This window comes from Oculina patagonica, chromosome 5 (assembly GCF_052425735.1).
Source record: "Oculina patagonica isolate OP01 chromosome 5, crgOcupat, whole genome shotgun sequence".
In the NCBI taxonomy this organism is placed as follows: domain Eukaryota; kingdom Metazoa; phylum Cnidaria; class Anthozoa; order Scleractinia; family Oculinidae; genus Oculina; species Oculina patagonica.
This window is the reverse complement of record NC_135762.1, coordinates 15,354,550-15,378,167: the sequence shown is the minus strand read 5'-3', so window position 1 is coordinate 15,378,167 and position 23,618 is coordinate 15,354,550. Positions and strand designations below refer to the sequence as shown.

At 38.6% G+C, this 23,618-nt stretch overlaps 2 protein-coding genes across 2 annotated transcripts in view; both read right to left on the bottom strand.

Annotated features, from left to right (window-relative positions):
• Window positions 1–98: 98 nt before the first annotated feature.
• Window positions 99–23,618, bottom strand: part of LOC144652955 (uncharacterized) — a 68,066-nt gene continuing 44,546 nt past the window's right edge. The window contains exons 2-4 of the mRNA XM_078512853.1: window positions 2,536–2,616; window positions 1,333–1,438; window positions 99–580 (exon numbers count right to left, since the gene is read on the bottom strand). Of these exons, the coding sequence (XP_078368979.1) occupies window positions 235–580; window positions 1,333–1,438; window positions 2,536–2,602 (519 nt within the window). The 5' untranslated portion in view covers window positions 2,603–2,616 and the 3' untranslated portion in view covers window positions 99–234. The remainder of the gene's footprint in view (window positions 581–1,332; window positions 1,439–2,535; window positions 2,617–23,618) is intronic.
• On the bottom strand, window positions 10,585–21,449 carry LOC144652952 (uncharacterized). Its single transcript, XM_078512850.1, has 4 exons — window positions 21,146–21,449; window positions 12,761–12,843; window positions 11,921–12,026; window positions 10,585–11,102 (listed from the first exon to the last, which is right to left on the bottom strand). The coding sequence occupies exons 2-4, from the start codon at window positions 12,807–12,809 to the stop codon at window positions 10,718–10,720; spliced, it is 540 nt and encodes a 179-aa protein (XP_078368976.1). The 5' UTR covers window positions 12,810–12,843; window positions 21,146–21,449; the 3' UTR covers window positions 10,585–10,717.

The window sequence follows — 23,618 nt, the reverse complement described above, 5'->3', positions numbered from 1 at the left end:
AGGAACTGCCTGAAAAGAATGTGGTTTAAATAGGCTTTAATTTGTACTTGTATGTATAAAAGCTATTCCCCTTAGATATAGCAATGTCTTCAAAAGGGTGCCACGCATAACAAATGCTTTTATTTTTCAATTCTGTGCTGCTGCGGTTACATTTCTCGTGAAAAGTCTCGTGATCAACTAGTGCAATCTAAGAAGTACAAGTTGACTACTTTTCTGAAGTTAATAGCTTAATGCTTAACTCATTATTTCGATTATAATGGGTAGAACGATTGGCAGATATAAGAATGCCTTCATCTTAATGCCGGCAACAGTTGGATCTTTAGCTGAGCCAGCAATGGAGCTGCTGGGTATTGCAGGGACTGGTGACGGACTTGGCAGTTCAGGCAGCATTGGGAAGAGGCCTCCATTGCAAATACTGTCAAAGCAGCATTCAGCCACGCAGCGCTTGAAATAAACCGGACCAGAAAGGCTTTCATTTCTCTGGTTGCAAGAGGTAATGTTACAAATGCCGTAACCACTGGAACAACCTCGGATGCCAACCAACGTGCCATTTGTCAATTCAGCTGTTATTGTTACGCATCTAACAAAAAGGAGTTAAAATGCTTAAAAAATACTCTGCAAAACATACAATGCCTTGGTTGAACCATTTTTAACTTAAAATGTATGCATGCCGCCATCTTATTTGCCCATTTGTTCATTAGTTGTGCTACTGTACACTAAAAACAGGGTCTGGAATGGGGGAGGGGAGGGGGCTGGTCCCGCATTCCCGCTCTTTTTTTAACGATAATCCCGCATCCCCACCATTTTTCACGCTATCTAAGCTTATAATGTAAGAATTAGAAATTGCATCGCATCTCGTGTTCTCAGTAAAAAAGTCTTTGCGCCACTGCCTGCCTTTTACACTCTAGAAATCATACCCTTGGGTGTTCTAAGAGTCCTTTACTCCTTGCGATTTAAGGCACACTATAGTTTGGTTTAAAGGGAGACACCACTTAGCGCTGGCTTGGTTGATTAGATTTCTCCACTTGAACGTTTATTTGGGTCGTGACGATTTTCCGAATTCCTGACAGACAAGCATAAAATCCCGCATCCCGTGCCCAAATTTTGGCGAATCCCGCTTCCCGGGGAGCACTCATTGGTCAAATCCCGGATCCCAAAAATGCCCTTCCAGACCCAGTAAATACAAACATATAGTTTTACATTTTACGACTTATCTTCTTGCAGTACGGCTATACGACAGATGAAAAATTATCATAACTCGTCCTCCGAATAAGTAAACTGTTGTGGTTGTTAGATTTTGTAATAATTTATCATATCATAACGGTTTCATACCTGAAACTTAAACAGGGGTAAAAGATAGTATTAGACATGTTACACTGCTCTGGGGACTGGAGCGGGCTTTCGGTACAGGTATAACATGTTGCACCACTTGCAAATGCTGTTCATGGGAAACCAAAAACGAGAATATTATTTTTATTTGTCTCTAGCACTCGCGGTAGAGAAGACTGAAGAAACAGTTCACTCTGACATAGAGCAAATGTGGCTATATATGGTTTATAGCTATTTCGAAAAAGGTGATCGGAAAGAAGCCCAAAAGTACTCGCGACAAGTCCAATAGGTGGCCTGGGTATTCAGTGGAATTATGCATATTGTATTGGTCTAGAGGAATTGTACAAGTTTGTATTTTTGCAAGTGAAGTATTTGTTATTACTTTCAAGAGGTATTTTTCTGTAGCTTTACTTTAACTATTGCACGTCTTTGAGTTTTGAAAAATCTTCCTGAATTCAGCGTGGCTAAAAGTACATTGTTTTCATATGTCTAAAGACTGAAAAAAACGTACAAATTCGCGTTTGTTATGTCGTTTTATTTTATTAGTATTCAGCACGTGCAGTAGCTCTCGACTTATACCCATGCTACCTTTCAGTCTTGATGCTTGCACTTGAGTGCCTTTTGTCAATAACCTTTCTCGAATTTGCTGTATATGGTCGAACCTCTCCTTAAGGGGACGCATAATACGAATCTACCTATTTTTAACAAAAAACTTCTAATTTTAAAATCACATTCAATTTCCAATATTTCTTATTTCTCTAAGTTTTACTTATCCTTTGATAAAAAAAACTATCTTCTCCCACCATCTGCAAAAGTCACGCAAAAAATTTACAAAACACCGTTAAACATAGATAAATGGGATAATGAAAGCGTTTTTGGATTCCTTGAAACGCGAACGAGATATTTAATTTCCATTAAACCCATGTTAATTTGCGAGAAAACGACTTGTACTTAAAATACCCAAAGAATGTATGGTAAATTAGCGCTTTGCCACCCAGTAATTGTGCAGTGTTCGAAAGGCAATATTTCCTTCAATATGGTTAATTAAAAGTTTCATCGAATTCTAAATATTACAATCTCTTTAAACTTTTGTTTTCAATTCAAGATAGAATGATGCCTTCTCTATGTAAAGTAGCATGCTGCTGTAGCGAAATGTAATAACTTACGTTAGCTGAAAGATTCACATACGGTCAAATGAATACTCACCCGATGGCAGAATACAGCCAGTAACAAAAATCACCAGTGACAACCTCACTATGTCGATTATTCCCATCTCTGATACCGGCTGTATATAACAAAAAAACATAACTTTTGACTGGCTAGATTTCAACAACGGGAGTTTCAAAGCTAGTCAATCAAATTGAATCATGTGTCCCCAGAATCACTTGTTTCCTGTGCACAGGCTCAGCCGGCCAGGAGGGACAAACGGCTCTGGGAACGAGAGTGCGTTGCCCGACGGGGAGGGGAGAGTTGAAATGGCCGCGAGCGACCTGGAGAGTCTGGGAATCAGCCAATTTCTCCTCAGCTTCCATCAGCACGTTAGTGAAGTTTCTTTTTTTAAACCAATCTGTCATATAGCAATCAGAGAGGCTATCTCATTACTAACGTTATTTGTGGAAATCATTTATATAGTCAAAAGTCTATACCATAATTTTAACAGGAATTATGGCGTATGTTGCGGGCTAAAATGGAGAATTGGGCGGGAAGGCTAAATTTTTAGCCCGTTCCCGCAGACCAATCAGAAACAAAAGATGACGAAGCCAATCAATCAGAACTGAAAACCATTTTTGCGCCGTTTTCTTGGTTGGCATCACTTCAAGATCCGTTTAATTTGAGTCAAAGCGTTTCCATATGCAAGTGCAAACTATTTTTGAAGTTTATAACGAAAAAAAGTCGGAAAAACTTAAATGGGAAGCAGATTCTCGTTCCTTATTCTCAGCTAGATGAAGAGGAATTACAGAAACTCAGAAGAATACAGAAACTCCAAAAAGAATGTTTCAACCGTGTTTAAATAAAGTTTTGTCAATTGTCAGAATAATTCAGGCGGCAAAGTGAATGTAAGTTTGTCTTAATTTCGTTCCCAGATCTCTTGCGGACGAAGTCGGCTTAGTCCATGGGACTAAGTTTGTCTTCGACGAACCGGGGCGCTAAAAAGGAGCGCCCAGGTCAAGCATAATGCCAAACTGCCAGTTAAGTTAACAGCACAATTAAGCTTAATTTTAGTACTCTTACGACGATTTCTTTGCTGTGGACAGAAAGTTGTGATTTCCTTTTTAAACAAAGATTGTTTTGAGTAATATTGCGGTTTTCCGTTTTCGAGTTCTGTAAACGTTTAAACCCGGTTTACGGCAGTGTTCAAGATATCGCTAAGTGCTCTTGATTTCTTTTCTAATATCATAGGTAACAAATTACTCCTTAATTTTGGCGCGAAATTTTAACGTTAATTTATAATTTCACATGTGAAATTATAAAATTGCCATGGCAACGTAGTTAGCGGCGAGATGGCGTCCGGGATAAAAGATGTTTTAAAGCTTAAACTTTGTATATTTTCGCTTGAATTTCATCTTAGCCAGCTATATTTGAAACTTTTTGTCAACAGCAGAAAGGAATCGAACAAAGGTTTTCTTCAAAGACTAAAAAACTTGCGAACTTAAGCAAAATGTATGCTTTCAACTTTTCACGCTCGGAGTTCGCGATGCAGTATACCAGTCAAAACGTAAGATTCCAAGCGTAATTTGTCACCTATGATATTAATATGAAATCATACATACATACATACATACATACATACTTTATTGCATAGCTCCCCCTTGGGGGCTCTTCCGCCATACAGAAATTAAAAAGATAAAAGATAAAAATATTTACAATAAAGAAGAAAATATTTTTATCTTTATACTCGTGAAATTAGGAAATAATTTCACTTGCAATAAATGAATGTGTGTCCAGCAGTAGCAGTGAAATATATATATGATAAATGCAAATGCGGCCTTACACTACTGAAGACCTGAAAAAAAATTTTCAGGCTCTGAGCGGGAGTCGAACCCACGACCTTTGCGTTGCCAGTGCAATGCTCTACCACTGAGCTATCAAAGCCACATGAGAGCGGTCGTATATGGGTAATCCCTTTATGGTGGACATGATACTCGGCCCAAGTATATGTGAAATAAATGAATGTGTGTCCAGCAGTAGCAGTGAAATATATATATGATAAATGCAAATGCGGCCTTACACTACTGAAGACCTGAAAAAAAATTTTTTCAGGCTCTGAGCGGGAGTCGAACCCACGACCTTTGCGTTGCCAGTGCAATGCTCTACCACTGAGCTATCAAAGCCACATGAGAGCGGTCGTATATGGGTAATCCCTTTATGGTGGACATGATACTCGGCCCAAGTATATGTGAAATAAATGAATGTGTGTCCAGCAGTAGCAGTGAAATATATATATGATAAATGCAAATGCGGCCTTACACTACTGAAGACCTGAAAAAAAATTTTCAGGCTCTGAGCGGGAGTCGAACCCACGACCTTTGCGTTGCCAGTGCAATGCTCTACCACTGAGCTATCAAAGCCACATGAGAGCGGTCGTATATGGGTAATCCCTTTATGGTGGACATGATACTCGGCCCAAGTATATGTGAAATAAATGAATGTGTGTCCAGCAGTAGCAGTGAAATATATATATGATAAATGCAAATGCGGCCTTACACTACTGAAGACCTGAAAAAAAAATTTTCAGGCTCTGAGCGGGAGTCGAACCCACGACCTTTGCGTTGCCAGTGCAATGCTCTACCACTGAGCTATCAAAGCCACATGAGAGCGGTCGTATATGGGTAATCCCTTTATGGTGGACATGATACTCGGCCCAAGTATATGTGAAATAAATGAATGTGTGTCCAGCAGTAGCAGTGAAATATATATATGATAAATGCAAATGCGGCCTTACACTACTGAAGACCTGAAAAAAAATTTTCAGGCTCTGAGCGGGAGTCGAACCCACGACCTTTGCGTTGCCAGTGCAATGCTCTACCACTGAGCTATCAAAGCCACATGAGAGCGGTCGTATATGGGTAATCCCTTTATGGTGGACATGATACTCGGCCCAAGTATATGTGAAATAAATGAATGTGTGTCCAGCAGTAGCAGTGAAATATATATATGATAAATGCAAATGCGGCCTTACACTACTGAAGACCTGAAAAAAAATTTTCAGGCTCTGAGCGGGAGTCGAACCCACGAACCCACAAAAAAATTTTTTTTTCAGGTCTTCAGTAGTGTAAGGCCGCATTTGCATTTATCATATATATATTTCACTGCTACTGCTGGACACACATTCATTTATTTCACATATACTTGGGCCGAGTATCATGTCCACCATAAAGGGATTACCCATATACGACCGCTCTCATGTGGCTTTGATAGCTCAGTGGTAGAGCATTGCACTGGCAACGCAAAGGTCGTGGGTTCGACTCCCGCTCAGAGCCTGAAAATTTTTTTCAGGTCTTCAGTAGTGTAAGGCCGCATTTGCATTTATCATATATATATTTCACTGCTACTGCTGGACACACATTCATTTATTTCACATATACTTGGGCCGAGTATCATGTCCACCATAAAGGGATTACCCATATACGACCGCTCTCATGTGGCTTTGATAGCTCAGTGGTAGAGCATTGCACTGGCAACGCAAAGGTCGTGGGTTCGACTCCCGCTCAGAGCCTGAAAATTTTTTTTCAGGTCTTCAGTAGTGTAAGGCCGCATTTGCATTTATCATATATATATTTCACTGCTACTGCTGGACACACATTCATTTATTTCACATATACTTGGGCCGAGTATCATGTCCACCATAAAGGGATTACCCATATACGACCGCTCTCATGTGGCTTTGATAGCTCAGTGGTAGAGCATTGCACTGGCAACGCAAAGGTCGTGGGTTCGACTCCCGCTCAGAGCCTGAAAATTTTTTTTCAGGTCTTCAGTAGTGTAAGGCCGCATTTGCATTTATCATATATATATTTCACTGCTACTGCTGGACACACATTCATTTATTTCACATATACTTGGGCCGAGTATCATGTCCACCATAAAGGGATTACCCATATACGACCGCTCTCATGTGGCTTTGATAGCTCAGTGGTAGAGCATTGCACTGGCAACGCAAAGGTCGTGGGTTCGACTCCCGCTCAGAGCCTGAAAATTTTTTTTCAGGTCTTCAGTAGTGTAAGGCCGCATTTGCATTTATCATATATATATTTCACTGCTACTGCTGGACACACATTCATTTATTTCACATATACTTGGGCCGAGTATCATGTCCACCATAAAGGGATTACCCATATACGACCGCTCTCATGTGGCTTTGATAGCTCAGTGGTAGAGCATTGCACTGGCAACGCAAAGGTCGTGGGTTCGACTCCCGCTCAGAGCCTGAAAATTTTTTTTCAGGTCTTCAGTAGTGTAAGGCCGCATTTGCATTTATCATATATATATTTCACTGCTACTGCTGGACACACATTCATTTATTTCACATATACTTGGGCCGAGTATCATGTCCACCATAAAGGGATTACCCATATACGACCGCTCTCATGTGGCTTTGATAGCTCAGTGGTAGAGCATTGCACTGGCAACGCAAAGGTCGTGGGTTCGACTCCCGCTCAGAGCCTGAAAATTTTTTTTCAGGTCTTCAGTAGTGTAAGGCCGCATTTGCATTTATCATATATATATTTCACTGCTACTGCTGGACACACATTCATTTATTTCACATATACTTGGGCCGAGTATCATGTCCACCATAAAGGGATTACCCATATACGACCGCTCTCATGTGGCTTTGATAGCTCAGTGGTAGAGCATTGCACTGGCAACGCAAAGGTCGTGGGTTCGACTCCCGCTCAGAGCCTGAAAATTTTTTTTCAGGTCTTCAGTAGTGTAAGGCCGCATTTGCATTTATCATATATAAATTTCACTTGCATTTTGTCAAAATTCTTATAATTTCCCTCGCCTAAAGGCTCGGGAAATAAAAACCAGAATAATTTAAATCCTATTGCGTTATTTCCTACCCTTAATAAAAGGTAAAGATGTAAGTAATTATCCGTGATAGCACCAACAATAATTTCTTATCAGAGTCTGAGAAAATGAATTTCAAAGTTCACAAGGTATAGGCAAAATCTCACGTGTAGCCATTTTGTAAATTCGTCTTAAGCGATTCAGTGGAATTCAGCGGAACTTCGAGATTTGTTTTCGATGTTTGGTGTTGTTAGAAAAGATTTCTTTTGATAAGATATTTGAAGCAGTAACAAAAAAGTTTGCAATAAGGTGAAAATAATTCTGGTACAACAATTTCTTATCAGAGTCTGAGAAAATGATATTCAAAGTTCATAAGCTATGGGCAAAAGCTCACATCTTTTAAGCGTTTCATGGGAATTCAGTGAAACTTCGAAATTTGTTTTCGATGTTTGGTGTTGTTAGAAAAGATTTCTTTCGATAAGATACTTGAAGCAGTAACACAAAAGCTTGCAATCAGGTGTAAATAGTTTTGGTACATAATTTTGTCCAATAACTACTCGAAGTCCCGGCGGATTTCCCCTTAAACATACCACTCACCTACTGACGAACGTAGAGTAAGTAATTAAGTAAGTAAGTAAGCAAGCAAGCCAGCAAACAAGAAAGCAAGCAGTCAGTAAGTAAAACCTTTATTACAACACAACTAAAGTAAAGCGCGCGCTCTGATTAGTTAAAAAGCTAGAGTCGCACTCGGCTATCGTCTCGTGTGAATCTTACGCTTCATTCGTGCTTAGCAACCTCCCGCGTACATCCATAACTCAGCTCAATAGTGTACGCTATGTCGTTTACCATTTGCTAATTTATACACGATGGGGTCGTGTAAATAAAAATAAAGTTTAAAATAGATCGAGTGAAATGGACTAAAAAAAATATGTACAATTTCAAATGGTGACAAAAAGACTTGTAATATATAAAACTACATAAGACAGAGTACATAAGATATATACAACATCTAGTGGGAGTAGAAGGCTCTTTCCAACAAAACTAAAGACCTGTTCATCTTTGGCGATGCTCCCATAAACCATCAAAGTCGATTTTGTTTTAATAGAAAATATCATTCTTTTAAACGATTTTAAAATATATTTAATTTTCTAAACCGTATCACTTCCCAAATTACTTGAGTTGTAAAACTATTTTAAATTATTCTTTCCTACAAGTTTCATGTCACTAGTGCACGCTTTTTCAGGGAGTTTCACAATACAACTAAGTATGACTGTATATTTTTTCTTTACATTTCGTAAAAATACATAGGTCTACAGTTCTACGCAGAAAGACCATGCGTGTGAAAAAAAAAAAAAAAAAAAAAAAAAAAAGAAAGACCATGCGTTAGTGCGTTAAAATAACAGGCGGAAACTTTTGAAAGGCGTGACGTATTTTGAACTTCAGTTGATATAACTATTTGTGGCCTACAGTTTTAGTTTAAACTGCGGGTGTTTTAAACATTATTTTCTTACAACCTTTTTTTTTTTAAAAAAAAAAGCCGTTTTAAAAAGTCGTCTTTTATAGTGAATCTAAATTTTGCAAATCATTCTGTAGTTTTTTAATTTTTTTCGTGCACTTTTGACATAAGAATGAATTAACAAACATAAATCACACTGTATGGTGATAAATAAAGAAAGATGGTAAATTTTAAGCTCAGTAAATGAGTCCCCGACGGGAAACAAACCCACGAGGACATGGGTTCGATTCCCGTCAGGAACTCAGATTTTCTCTTTGTCCCCCGCTCACGACATGCTGAATATTTCATCTTTCACACAAATCAAACCTTGTGTCATGGTTTAAAAATAGGTCACCAAGGGTGACATGAGTCTAATGCCGTATGGCATAGTGATACAGATTGCGCGGTTTTCGTAAGCCGGTTAAAATTGGTTAGAGGTTTGTGTTCGGGAGTTTAATTTAAAATGCTTATAGCAAGCTAGGGGCATCGTGGATGATTATGGATGAAAACGAAACAGTCATAAATGTTATATGCTTCACAAAATTTAAAGTATGAACAGGAGTTGATGTTACTTCTTCCGTATTGTCCGTAAAAGCAGAAACGATTAAACATTTGGACAAGATTGCGTGACGATTTACAAAAAGCATGTTCATTACAACAAGGGTTGAAGAACTTCACATCGTTTTCTTTCAGATTTTTCACCATTTTGATGATGACTCTTGAAACAGATTTTGCAATAAAAGCACTTGAAATAGTGACTGTTACTCCATTGTACTGTAAGCACTTAGTGACAGATTTTCCTAAAAACGGGTGTAAATGCTCACGTCAATATAATGATGACCTTTTGAACGCTGGAAACTAGGCAATTATTATCGAGCTACCATACACAGGAGCGAAGACTGTTTATCATGATGTACAAATTTCGCGAATCATCACTTCCATATCAATGTAACCATTTTATGATTTTTCTAGCTGTAAGAAGAACTTAAGATCTCTGAGAGTCGTAAAAGCATGAAATTCGATTTCAGTGTATGGCAAAGGCCGGGACAGTGTAATACTGCAAAGCGGCCAAACAAACGCATTTTGATTTAGTCGCGTAACTTGATTTACATTTATCCATGTACATCTTTTATTTTTGAAGGTTTTTGTTTGCACTGTAAAGAAAAAATTGGTCAAAATTCGAATGACTTAAATACAAAAACCGAGGTAAAGTTTTCTATTTTTTAAAACAAAATAAATATTTGGTCGCATTGTGTAAATAAACGCGAGTCGCCGTCGAAATATTTTTTCTCAAAGACGTCTTGCTTTTTAAGCAAGACGAAAACACAAGTGCTTAACTGAACTGAAAACGAAGATTTATTTTCACAAAAAGCTTACAAATGTCTTAACTGGAAAATTATTTCGTCCTGTTCAAGTGTTGAATAATCGTGACTTGAGAAAGAACTTTTAATTATGCGTGGGAACACGTGTCGCTGATTGGCTGTTTTTAATTGAAACTAATCGTGCGTGTCCGTACGGAGTCCGTTCTTGCAGCTGATCATTGTTTTCTACATTACAGCGAACGATTATCGATCCCGAACCATTCCCTTGGGATTGCTAACAGCTTTTTTCATATAACAAAGAGTCTAATGCGCATGCGCAAAGCGCACGCAAGCATTGGACTCAAAAAAGCGTAAATAGGATCAACGTAAGCCGTGCTTGTTTGTATAAAAGCTATTTCCCTTTGATAAAGTAATCTCTTTAAAAGGTACCACGTATAACCAGTGCTTTTATTTCCATTCTGTGGCCCCGCGGTTACAGACTGATAAAAAAAATTGTGACGTGAAACTAGTGTTATCTAAGAAGCACAAGTTGATTACTTTTCTCAAGTGTATGACTCAACGCTTAACTCATTATTTTGATTATAATGAGTAGAAAGATTGGCAAATGTAAGAATGCCTTCATCTTAATGCCGGCAGCAGTTGGATCTTTTGGTGCTTGAGTGGTTGAAGCTTGCGTAGTTTTAGCTGAGCCAGCAATGGAGCTGCTGACCATTACACGGACTGATGAGGGACTTGGCAGCTCAGGCAGCATTGGGAAGAGTCCTTTATTGCACCTAGGCTGAGTGCAACATTCAGCCACGCAGCGTTCAAAATAAACCCCATCAGGAAGACTTTCATTTCTCTGGTTGCAGGCAGAAATGTTGGTACACTGGCCAGCACTGTCAGGAAAACAACCTCGAATGCCAACCAACGTACCGTTCATCAACTCGGCTGTTAATGCAATGCACCTAAAAAAGAGAGATTAAAAGATAAACACATTAAAGTCGAACCAGGTTTTACGGACACCCGCTTTATACTGAATGATTTCGTTATTAATTGCAGCGCTTTGGGTCTCAGCTCATTCATTTTCTCTCAAATTAGCCTGCCTTGTACGGACACCTTGTTTATTCAGACAATAACCTGCGATCAGGCGGTTTTTTTTTTCATTCTCGGTATTTTTCGAAGTGATAAGTACTGAGGAAAAGCATCATCTCAGGTTATGCAGACAATATCTGTGCCCCAAAGATGAAACTCTGCAAAACATATGATGTATGGTTGAGCCGCATTCTTATTTGAAAATGTATGCATGCATACACCACTTTCATAATGGCGGCCAATTTATTTATTCTTTTATATGTATGTTAATTAGCCCTACTGGCCTCGTTTTAGAGTAAAAATTCTTTTGAATTTTTCACATGCTGACGAGGCCAGTAGGGCTAATTAACATACATATAAAAGAATAAATAAATTGGCCGCCATTATGAAAGTGGTGTATGCCGCCATTTTTTTTTTTTTTTTTTATAATTTTTTTTTTATGCCGCCATATTATCCGCCCCTTGTGTCACAGTGGATATTTAAAGTGTACAGTCTTAAAAGACTGTACACTTTCTACATACATAGAGTTTTACATCCAACGCTTGGCTACTTACACCGTTTTACGACTTATCTGCATGCAGTACGGATATACGATGAAGATGAAAAATAATAACTCGTCCTCCGAATAGGTGAACCGTGGCTGGTAGTGAGAACTTGTAATAATTATCATGTCATAGTAAGGGTATCATACTTGTCATTGCTTCCACAGTATTCTTCAGTATTAGACATGTTACACTTCTCTGGAGACTGGAGCGGACTTTCGGTGCAGCTCTGACAATTTAAACCACCTCCAAACACTGTACATGGAAAGTTGAAATTAATAATAAATAAATAAATAACTAAATAAATAAAAAGATGTATAATAAATAAAAAATAATAACAAATAAATATTTTCAATTTTGGATCCTATTAACAACAAGGAACTCGGAAATAATTAATTCAAATAGCAATTTAAGGGCCGTGGCTAGTAACAGGCAAACCAAGGCAATTGCCTCGGTAAAAAAAAAATAAAATTTATCTCTTTTTTCAGGATCCTGTAAAGCCAATGCATTACAAAAAACTTAAATATGAAAGAAGTGTTTTTTTTTTAGTAAATAAATAGTTTTATACACCTTATTCATAATGAATCTGTTCGAGCTTCCGGTCAGGTGAAAGTAATAAAATCTGGAAACATTTCCTATCATGATATATAAGGCACAGTGGAGCTTTCTTCGGCCTCTTGATATCGAATCATTAAAGCCGAAGTCAGCATTTCCCACCCGCCCTGTTTCCCATTAGACAAGATTTATATACATGTGTTCGGGTATCCCCTCACCTTTGCCGGGAAACAGTTTCATTGAGAGTAAGCTTCATTTGATTTTTGTTACTAAAAATAAACGGCCACCTCGGTGGCCAAAAGATGGCAGAATGTGTCACGTCATATCTCTTCCCAGCAAACCGAGCTCAACCAAGGCAATGAGCGCAGAGTAGGATTATTTTCGCCGGGTAACGCATAAGGGAGCATAAAATCACTTAACGTAAGTATGCTCACCCGATGGCAGAGTGCAGACAGCAAAAAAAATTGCCAGTGACCACCACATGATTACGCTCAACTCCGGTAACAGCTGGATATGACTGAAGGAGAGAAACATTCGATCTATATCATCATTAAATTAATAACAAAAGATTTGGGGCTGAACTCTTTTGAATCGCTGAAATATTCAACAGCCCGTTTTACCGAATGGTACTGAAGTATTAAAATGACTTTGACTTCACTCACTCAGTCACTCACTCAGTCACTTACTGAACTATTTTCATGTAACAAAGGGATAAGGCAAGGTGATGGTCTAAGTCCAGTTTTATTTTCTTTATTTATGAATGATCTACCGCAATATCTTAAACAAAGCAAATCTCCAGGTGTGATGTTAGGAAATCGAACTATAAACTGCTTAATGTATGCAGATGATTTGTTAATAATCAGTCCTTCTCCCGAAGGGTTGCAACAATCGCTTAATGTAATTCATAGACACGCTCAGCAATGGAAGCTCAAAGTTAATACCAAAACGTCGAACATTATCATATTCAGCGGTAACGGACAAAACAAAAATAATATAAATTTTAAATACGACAATGAATCTTTGCAAATTGTCGACAAACAAACATATTTAGGTATAGAAATGACCTCATCCGGTCGTTACACTTATGCAAGGGAAATTCTCAGCAAAAAAGCCACTAAGGTCCTCTCGATAATTAAACGATCCTTTTCTAACACGGATTCAGCAGCTATTGCGATTAAGAACAAACTTTTCAATGCCCTTGTTAAGCCCGTGTTACTTTATGCGTGCGAGATTTGGGGACCAGAACTACTGTCATATAAAACGCACTTCGATAAAAGCACAATTGAACAAGTCCACATCAAGTTCTGTAAACAAACGTTAAACGTCCCATGGTATACAGAAAACATTGCTTGCAGGGCAGAACTTGGGCGTTATCCTTTAATCATTGACATAAAAACCTCAATCTTCAGCTATTGGCAAAGACTGAAGTATTGTTGTAATAACGTTTTGTTAAGTGAGGCATTTCAATATGCAACAACATCTACAACATTTTTTGATGTTGCAACTAACGAAGAAATGCATCAAGAAACAGAACCGATAACCCGGCAACACATCAAGAACGGTCGATTAACCATGAGGAAAACCCTCAGAAATAAGTATTCACAAAACTGGCTGGGCACCCAGAATAGTTCATCGTCAACTTCAAGAGAAAAATTTACACACAAGGAAGTTAAAAAGAGCTATGAATTTGAGAATTACCTAACAACAGTTAAAAACCCAGCGCACAGAATAAGCCTGACAAAGCTTAGATTAGGATGTCATACATTACGAATACAGACTGGAAAATATGAAAATAAAGGAGCATCAATCCCAGTAGAGCAAAGAACATGCTTGGTATGTAAACAAAATTGCGTAGAAGACGAAAAGCATTTTTTGATGTGTTGCCAGGGATTTACAACCATAAGACATGAATTATGTTCTCACATTTCTAAGGTTGATGTAAGGTACATATATTTAAGTGAGAACGAGAGGATTAAGTACCTACTTAGAGCTGACAATGAACATACATCAAAAGTAGTAGGTAAATATATACATTCAATGTTTCAAACAAGGAAAGAGCTTCTTAACTTACAAGCACAATGAACATTATAATTTATTTAATTTTTACATATATTGACATTATGAATTGTATAAGAATCAAATTTTTGTTATTTCTTAAATGTATTAGTAAATGTTAAAACCTTTGTTGTAAACAGACCAATACCTCCCTTTGGAGAGTAAGGCGCAATAAAGATATACTATTACTATTACTCACTCACTCACTCACTCACTCACTCACTCACTCACTCACATAGAGGACGAACAGCATTTTTTAATGTATTGCAAAGGGTATAATGATGTTAGAAAAGAGCTTCATTCCATCGTGTCCCAAACTGATCCTCGCTTTGTAGATTTAACTGATCATGAAAAAATAAAGTACCTTCTTAAATTTGATAATTATGCTCCCTTTAGAATCATAGCTAAATATATCTTTCTCATGTTTCAAAAAAGAAAAGAAATTTTAAATTGAAAGTTATATCAATAAATAGTTGTATAATTAATAGTTCAATTATTATCGTAAACGTTTGCATTGTAGTTCAAGTGTTTGTTATTAAGTAATTTGTTAGCATAGTTGCTATCACACCTTTATTGTAACTAGACCAATACCTCCCTTCGGAGTGTAAGGCACAATAAAGATTTACTGTTACTGTTACTGTTACTCAATCACTCACTCACTCGCACACTTACTCACTCACCCACTTGCCCACTCACTTTTGAATCGCTGAAATATATCAAGAAGAATCGAAGAAATACATCAAGAAACAGAGCCGATAACCCGGCAACACATCAAGAACGGTCGATTAACCATGAGGAAAACCCTCAGAAATAAGTATTCACAAAACTGGCTGGGCACCCAGAATAGTTCATCGTCAACTTCAAGAGAAAAATTTACACACAAGGAAGTTAAAAAGAGCTATGAATTTGAGAATTACCTAACAACAGTTAAAAACCCAGCGCACAGAATAAGCCTGACAAAGCTTAGATTAGGATGTTATACATTACGAATACAGACTGGAAAATATGAAAATAAAGGAGCATCAATCCCAGTAGAGCAAAGAACATGCTTGATATGTAAACAAAATTGCGTAGAAGACGAAAAGCATTTTTTGATGTGTTGCCAGGGATTTACAACCATAAGACATGAATTATGTTCTCACATTTCTAAGGTTGATGTAAGGTACATATATTTAAGTGAGAACGAGAGGATTAAGTACCTACTTAGAGCTGACAATGAACATACATCAAAAGTAGTAGGTAAATATATACATTCAATGTTTCAAAAAAGGAAAGAGCTTCTTAACTTACAAGCACAATGAACATTATAATTTATTTAATCTTTACATATATTGACATTATGAATTGTATAAGAATCAAATTTTTGTTATTTCTTAAATGTATTAGTAAATGTTAAAACCTTTGTTGTAAACAGACCAATGCCTCCCTTTGGAGAGTAAGGCGCAATAAAGATATACTATTACTATTACTATTACTATTACTCACACACTCACTCACTCACTCACTCACGCACGCACTCACTCACTTGCCCACTCACTCACTCACTCCATTCTGATATCCAACTGCAATTAATTTATGCATTAAACGGTAAACGTGCTGTCAGAAAGGTCCTTCAAACGCATTCAGCACATTTCAATCAGAAACAAATTATCTCCAACTTCATTCCCAGGGTCTCTCTCTTCCAGCGAACGAGGTTGATTACTGATTTACAAAAGAAATTTTCCTAAATGCGAAAGAGGATCAAAGGTTATTACACTTTACTCTGGTGGTAAACGACGAACAGAAACACGAAGTGCTCAGGCGCATCTTTCTCTCAAATTTCATAGACTGCTCAAAAATAACGCTTGTCGCTGTCCGCTACGAATATACTTGCTGACAGAAAAGTAATTTAAAATGCAATTCAGTGCATCTCAGACAGTAAAAAGCATATTCAAAGGATAATTATACTTTATGTTGTTAGTGAAAAAAAGGGGGCTACGAAGCCAGACAGCACAAAGCATCAGTGACCCATTGACGCAACTCTCATGAAAAATAAATTCAAAGGCAAATGAAGTGAGACCGTTACATTATTGAACGCTTATTTGAAAAAAGAAAGCGAACGACGGCACTTCATCGAATTACAATGAGGTTGCTCGAAGAGCCTTTGATTTCCTAACGCATCGGTTGCAGCGGAGCCTATGCATGAGAAATAAGTGGCTCTGGGGACTCTTGACTTGAGTGGCTGGATTTTAACAAAGAGAGTTTCAAATCTAGCCAATCAAATCAACCGTTTCAAATTTTCATATAACAAAAGGGTTTTAAGGTCATTCCTCAGTATAGCATTGCGCATCAAATACTGCGCATAATTTTACGCGTGATTAGCGCGCGTACATAAAGAAAATGACGGCTTTTTTATGCGGCTTGGCTCGAAAAAAAGAAAAAGAGATAAATCATCGTTTTCTCGTAAACGAATACCGGGACCTCTCATTTTCAAGTCTAGCAATCACCTTCTTTTTATAAAATAAATATAAACAAAATTCTATTTTAGAAAAGTAAATAATCAACGAAAATGTGAACTTAGTAGTCGTGATATTATAATTGTGACCTCGAGATCACTGCATGCTAGGAACAAGTTGAATCCGTGTCGATTGAAATTGCTTGCCTTAATCACGAAACGTTTATTAAATTGTTCCTCGAAGTCGATGTGGTACATCTGTAGTTATATTTCGCGTTTTGCTTTCTCTTTATTTTTTCTGCTCTTACGAAACGTGAAGTGAACAGTTAAAATAACGTTTCCAAAAGCTGATATTGTCACAGGGAGCCCAGACAAACTGTTTGTGTATGGCCTGTGCACATTTACATTTTTATAGAGAATGTCGAATGGTTTGTAAAATTGCGTAAAATGGTGCAAAACATTAACAAATTTGTGCTGAATAAATGTTAAGTTTCCTACCTCTTGTGTAGTGTCGTTCTTTGGGCTCGAAATGGCGAATTTGAGTCGATTGAAGGGTATTTTGCTTTCGCTGTTTACTATACATCTAATTATATGGAAAGGGTGGAAACTCCAACAGCTCCAACGTAGAACACTTCCAGCGCCGAGCCGATTTTCGACCTGATAATCCCATCGCACAGCTTTCAAACTAGGCACCAGAAAAGAGGAAGGCTTGACGAATCTTCTCGTATCATTTGATCGAAAATTTATCCAAACGGTCCGGAACAAGCCCTCAAACGAAAACGGGTATCCAAAAATTTTAAGCCGTCCGAATGCGTAGCACCAATTTGTGGTGCCGAAGGGAAACGCTATTCCCCAGCCTCTTTGTGATTGGATACAATTGAACAATGGTCGTTCAAGATTTTGTTTCGTGGATAGGGAGACAAAGGCAAAACCAATACTCAATAGTATAGGGAGTGACGTCAATTGTGCGACGTAACCTTAGGACCCTCGCTCAAAATATGGCAATTATGACGGCGATGCCGAAAGCGACGCATTAACATTTAAATATGCGTCGTTGTAGCTTGTCAGTGTGGCGAAGTAATTATGAAATATTCATACTGACTTAAGAAACGAGTAAGTACCTACATCTAGTCGGTATGAGTTCATTTTTAAAGCTAGCTAGCTTCAAATAAAAGTCAGCGTTCATTTTTCAACGAAAAAAAATATTTTACAGCCCTAAAAAATATCAGGCTTTAGTCATCTCACCTAGTTGTTTTACAGAGATTGCAAAACAATACACCCACATGTGAAACTCTCGTGCAAAACCGTTGTTGTGATTTGCTATTCTTTTGTTAAGGTCCAGCTGTATGGGAAAACCCCGCGAAGTTCCATCACGACTTTCGTAGCGCAGAAAATGTAGGCGATCGCGAGTTTGCGGAAAAGTGGGATTTTTTCGCGACATACGAATATGGCAAGGTACTCGTGTTTGAGTTCCTTTATTTTTCTTTCTGTTTTTGATGTTTTAAACATTTATGGCTGCAATCACCGAAATAGTCCTCATTTTCTAGGTTCGAAACCTTAACTTCTGAACAATCTGAAATCCTACACATAGCCGAAGCTGGGCACAATATTCTTGTAACTGGAGAGGGAGGAACAGGGAAATCTTTTGTGGTGAAGGCTATCAACAGTTGACTGCTAAAGCAAGGGAAAAAGGTTCTCATTGTTTGTGGGAGCTGTGTTTCGGGAAGAGTGTATTTGGAAGTAAATAAACAGACGTCAATGGCGCACTCCTTTTACTTCGACGCATACAAGTTACAATGACGCATATTTAAATGATACTGCATCGCTTCCGGCATCGCCATCGTAATTGCCATTTGCGCGAGGGTCCTAAGGTTGTGTCGCACTATTGATATCACTCCCTATACTATTGAGTATTGGTTTTGCCTTTGCCTCCCTATCCACGAGACAAAATCTTGAACGACCATTGTTCAATTGTATCCAATCACAAAGAGGTTGGGGAATAGCATTTCCCTTCGGCACCACAAATTGGTGCTACGCATTCGGACGGCTTAAAATTTTTGGATACCCGTTTTCGTTTGAGGGCTTGTTCCGGACCGTTTGGATAAATTTTCGATCAAATGATACGAGAAGATTCGTCAAGCCTTCCTCTTTTCTGGTGCCTAGTTTGAAAGCTGTGCGATGGGATTATCAGGTCGAAAATCGGCTCGGCGCTGGAAGTGTTCTACTTTGGAGCTGTTGGAGTTTCCACCCTTTCCATATAATTAGATGTATAGTAAACAGCGAAAGCAAAATACCCTTCAATCGACTCAAATTCGCCATTTCGAGCCAAAAGATCTAGAACGACACTACACAAAAGGTAGGAAACTTAACACTTTATTCAGCACAAATTTGTTAATGTTTTGCACCATTTTACGCAATTTTACAAACCATTCAGTAAATTCCATACATTCTCTATAAGAATGTAAATGTGCACAGTCCATACACAAACAGTTTGTCTGGGCTCCCTGTGATATTGTAAGGAATTATAGGGTATTTTAAGGTCTTCCTGCTCCTATAGTTCCTTTAAGATGAACGTCCATTAGGCAAAGTTTGAACGAAAATCTATTGTCAGTTCTATTTCGATGGAATGACCTTAAAACGGTTCATTTGATTAGCTGTCCCTTTTGTTAAAGTCCAGCCAATTAAATCAAGTGTCCCAAGAGCCACTTGTTTTTCGTGCACAGTCTCCGCCGGCTAAGAGAGGCAAACGGCACTGGGGACGACAATGCGTTCCCCAACGGGGAAGGGAGAGAGTGGGTGGCCTCGAGCGACCTGCCTAGTCTGAGAATCAGGCTATTTTCTCCTCGGTTACCGTCAAATTTGGCACTTTAGTAAAGTTTCTATTTTTTTTTACCCAATCTGCCAGTGAGACATATAACAATCAGAAAGGGTATCTCAATACTAACGTTATTTGTAGAAAGTGTTTAGATAGTCAAAAGCTGGCTTTGGAAAACTAATCTATTTGTAAACTGTCTAATTTCTCAGCAGTGCCGTCAGTTTGTGCAATTTAGGAATAAACGTTGTTATTTTGCTATAAAATCATGGATGGATGACCACAAGCTATAACGTACGTTGCTACTGCCTGATGGCAAATACCAGTAGTTCAAGCAGAGTTAGGTCGACTGTCGAGTTGAATTGATGATTGTTGGTGATCAAGAAAAATTAATTTACCTTTGCAATGATGTCACTGCAGCTATGCATGCGCACCGACTAATTGTTCGTTTAAAGACAATTTAATAATTTGCAACAGTGGATAGACATTTGTCACACCTTGAAATTATTAAAGTGGCATGAAATAATAAATTTAAAACACCTTATCACGCAACTTGTAATTCAAAACCCGAATTACATGTGATTTCCCAGTCACCACTCTTTTTGGAGATCATACAGTACAGTAGAAGCCCGGTAACTGGAACTCTGAAGGAAACGACAAACAGTTCGAGTTAGCGGGGTGTCGAGTTATCGGGGCCATATAAATATTTAATTTGCCAAGTTAATAATTGATAGTTTACTGATTTTAAAGCACTTCAGTATACAGCACAGTGCAAATTGAACTTATCTCTTCAGAAGCTTTAACACAGCCATACATTCTTATGATTAGAGTGGAAAATGGAGATCAAATACGTGATCTCTTCGTTGCTCTAATCAATGAGCAACCGTGGCGAGCTGCAAGAACCGGAATTCGAGTTATCGGGGTAAATTTGACCCAAATTTTGACCAGGGGAAACGAAATCTAGTTCGAGTTAGCGGGGCTTTCGAGTTACCCGAGTTCGAGTTAACCGAGTAAAAATGACTGAAAAGTGGAGTCAAATCCAAGGGAAATGGAAGTCTGTTCGAGTTAGCGGGGTTGTTCGAGTTATCCGAGTTCGAGTTACCGGCGTTCTACATGTACTTTCAAACTAAATGATTTATTTGAAGAGATTATATAAAGTTACATAAAGAGGTTGGGATTCGAACTGGGGTGTTTGAAACAAACAATAATTCGTGTAACATAGTTCCATTTGCATTTGTGGTATTCTTGGCCTTGGGGTAAACAAATATTTTATTGTCGGACTTCTCAGGTTTCTTTTAGCACGAAGAGCTCGAAAAGGTTTTGGAATCCTGGGTCTGCCGATGCCTTGCTGTTGAATCGAAGAGCATTAGCACTTTAAGGGGACTTTTCTTTCTATCTGTGGTTATGAGCGGAATTTTGTTCTCTAACATCTACGTCTACATTTAATTAAGCTACACTTTTTCCCTGAAAACGTGTAAAAAATGAATTACGTTAGATCACTATCTGTCGCCATCTTACCTTAGTTTTTCCAACAGAAAGTCCAAAATAGAAAAGATCTTAGTTTGTCCTTCGCACGATACAAGACGATATACTGACAGATGATGGGTGTGAGCTCCTCGCCTTTGCCTTTTCAAGCGTTTAGAAATAGGATTGAGGTGACCTTGGAAATGTCTTGGACGGTATTAGCAAGCCAAATTATAAATATTAATGCGTGGTTGATAAGTTTCAACGTAGCGCACAAACTAGAGCACGCGACATAACTGACTTCATTTGACGATTAAAAATGCTGTCGGTAATTCTTGCAATATACTATGTTTCAGTTTTGCTTGTCTTTCAACAGTCCTTCCAAAAAAACACACACACACAAGAAGAGCACAACAATTATTAATTCAAAGTTTTATTCATCATGCCAAGCAGCTTAACAATGGGAGCAGTCGGTCGAGGAAAGAATCCTGAATAATCAATTATGTTGATTAAAAGTGAAACATTCCTTTTGTCTCGAGCGTGGGGCAAAGAAACATCCGAGTCTCCGACGCAGGAATCGAGCCCATGGCCTCCCAGATACTGGTTGGACGTTCTAACCGCTAAGCTACGAAAGACTCTTGGTGAGCTAGGTCATTTACTAGGTTCGTATGTGATCAGTTAAAAATGTTTTGAACCCCGAATTAAAGTTTGCGTGTACTACCAACGCCCGCCTCCCCTCCCCAATTCATGCTTTGCAGATCATCAATGAAAGCAATTAATTACTATTTAAATAAAGTTTCGGCAAACTTTGAAGCTTTGCGGACTTTGACTCATATAAAAAACATTGGAAATAAAAAACTCTTTCAAGAGTTTGATTGGTCGGTTTGCTTCAGTGATTTACTATAACGTTAGTGCTCAGATGCAGATGTGCACTCCAGCTAGCCTAAATAGCGTCCGGTAAGTCAAAATAGCGCTCCGCTAAGCCTGCGTGGCAGGCGTCGAATAGCGCTTTGGTTCGCCTAAATAGCTCTCCAGCTACCCTAAAAAGCTCTCCTAACGCTTCCGGAGATCATCCAAATATTTCCGACGATTTTCGAAGATCATCAAAAAAAAAAATCAGAAGACTTCGCAGGTCATTAAGGGACCGCCGAAGATTGCCGAAGATCGTACGAAGTTTTTCTAGAGTTTTCGGGAGGTTTTGCTTCCCACAAATAGCCTGCGAACAGGCTCCCGAGTGGGTTGACGAGCGAAGCGAGCCAAAAACCTTAAGCGTGACTTAAGACAAAGACCTCGAACTCCTTTCGTACCTGTCGTGTCTGCAGTATTATTTTTTAAGTGTGTCGAGAGTATACCCAGTTTACGGCGAAGGACCCTGAAAGCCCTACCCTGTTCAGCGGTGCGTTCCCTTTCAGGCCAAATAAGCGTGTGCCAACCCCCTCCCTCCAGGAGAGGGTGCCCAAAGTGAAAGGACCGTTGAGAAGATAAACGTATTTCTGTGCTTTTTTGTATAAAAGCCGCTATTTCCCCTTATACAAAGCATTGTTGAGTCACGAAAAGCACCACGGTTAACAAGTGCTTTTATTTTAATTCTGTGCTACTGTGGTTATAGTATGTTATAATAAAGTGACAATCTAACGAGCATTCTGATTGGTTTAAACAGCGTGCTTTATGAGAGTATAAAGCACGCTGCTTACGAGTGCTCTCGCCATCTTTTACCGTTTGCGTGCGCGTGCAGCTTGTGGATCATTTCAAATCTCGCTGTTTTAGCAAACCGAGGAGAATTTTCAAGGTTTGAGTGGTTCAGCTCTATCAAAAAGTAATGATAAGGCCTCAAGTAGTGCTTAATTAACGTGCTTGTATTTCAAAAATTCAGATGCGTTTTTGAAATAAAAGGAATTTGTAGATCAAAAGACTTTTGACGCCATCGCGTACGATCCGTCACGTCATTCTGCGCGCGCATCCTGAGATTACATCTTGTTTAAACCCAATTTCTCTAAAGTTTTAAGTAAAACTTCATTATAAAACAAATAAAAAGCCTTGGCCGTCCTTTGTTCTGTTATAAAGCACTCAAGGAAGTGACGATAGCACTCAAGAAGTAGGGAGAAACACTCGCCTGCGGCTCGTGTTCACCCTACACTTCTTTCGTGCTCTCGTCACTTCCTTGCGTGCTTTATAACAGAACAAAGCACGGTCAAGGCTTTTTTATTTGTTAAATAACAAATGTGACGTGAAACTTGTGTTATCTAAGTAGCGCAAGATGATTACCTTTCTTAACGCTTAACTCATTATTTCGATTATAATGAGTAGAAAGATAGGAAAATATAGGGATGCCTTCATCTTAATGCCGGCAGCAGTTGGATCTTTTGGTGCTTGAGTTGGTGAAGCCTGCGTATTGTTAGCTGAGCCAGCAATGGAGCTGCTGGGCACTGCATGGACTGTTGAGGGACTTGGCAGGTCAGGCAGTATAGGGAAGACGTTTTTATTGCGCAGTGTCTGAGTGCAACATTCAGCCACGCAGCGCTTGAAA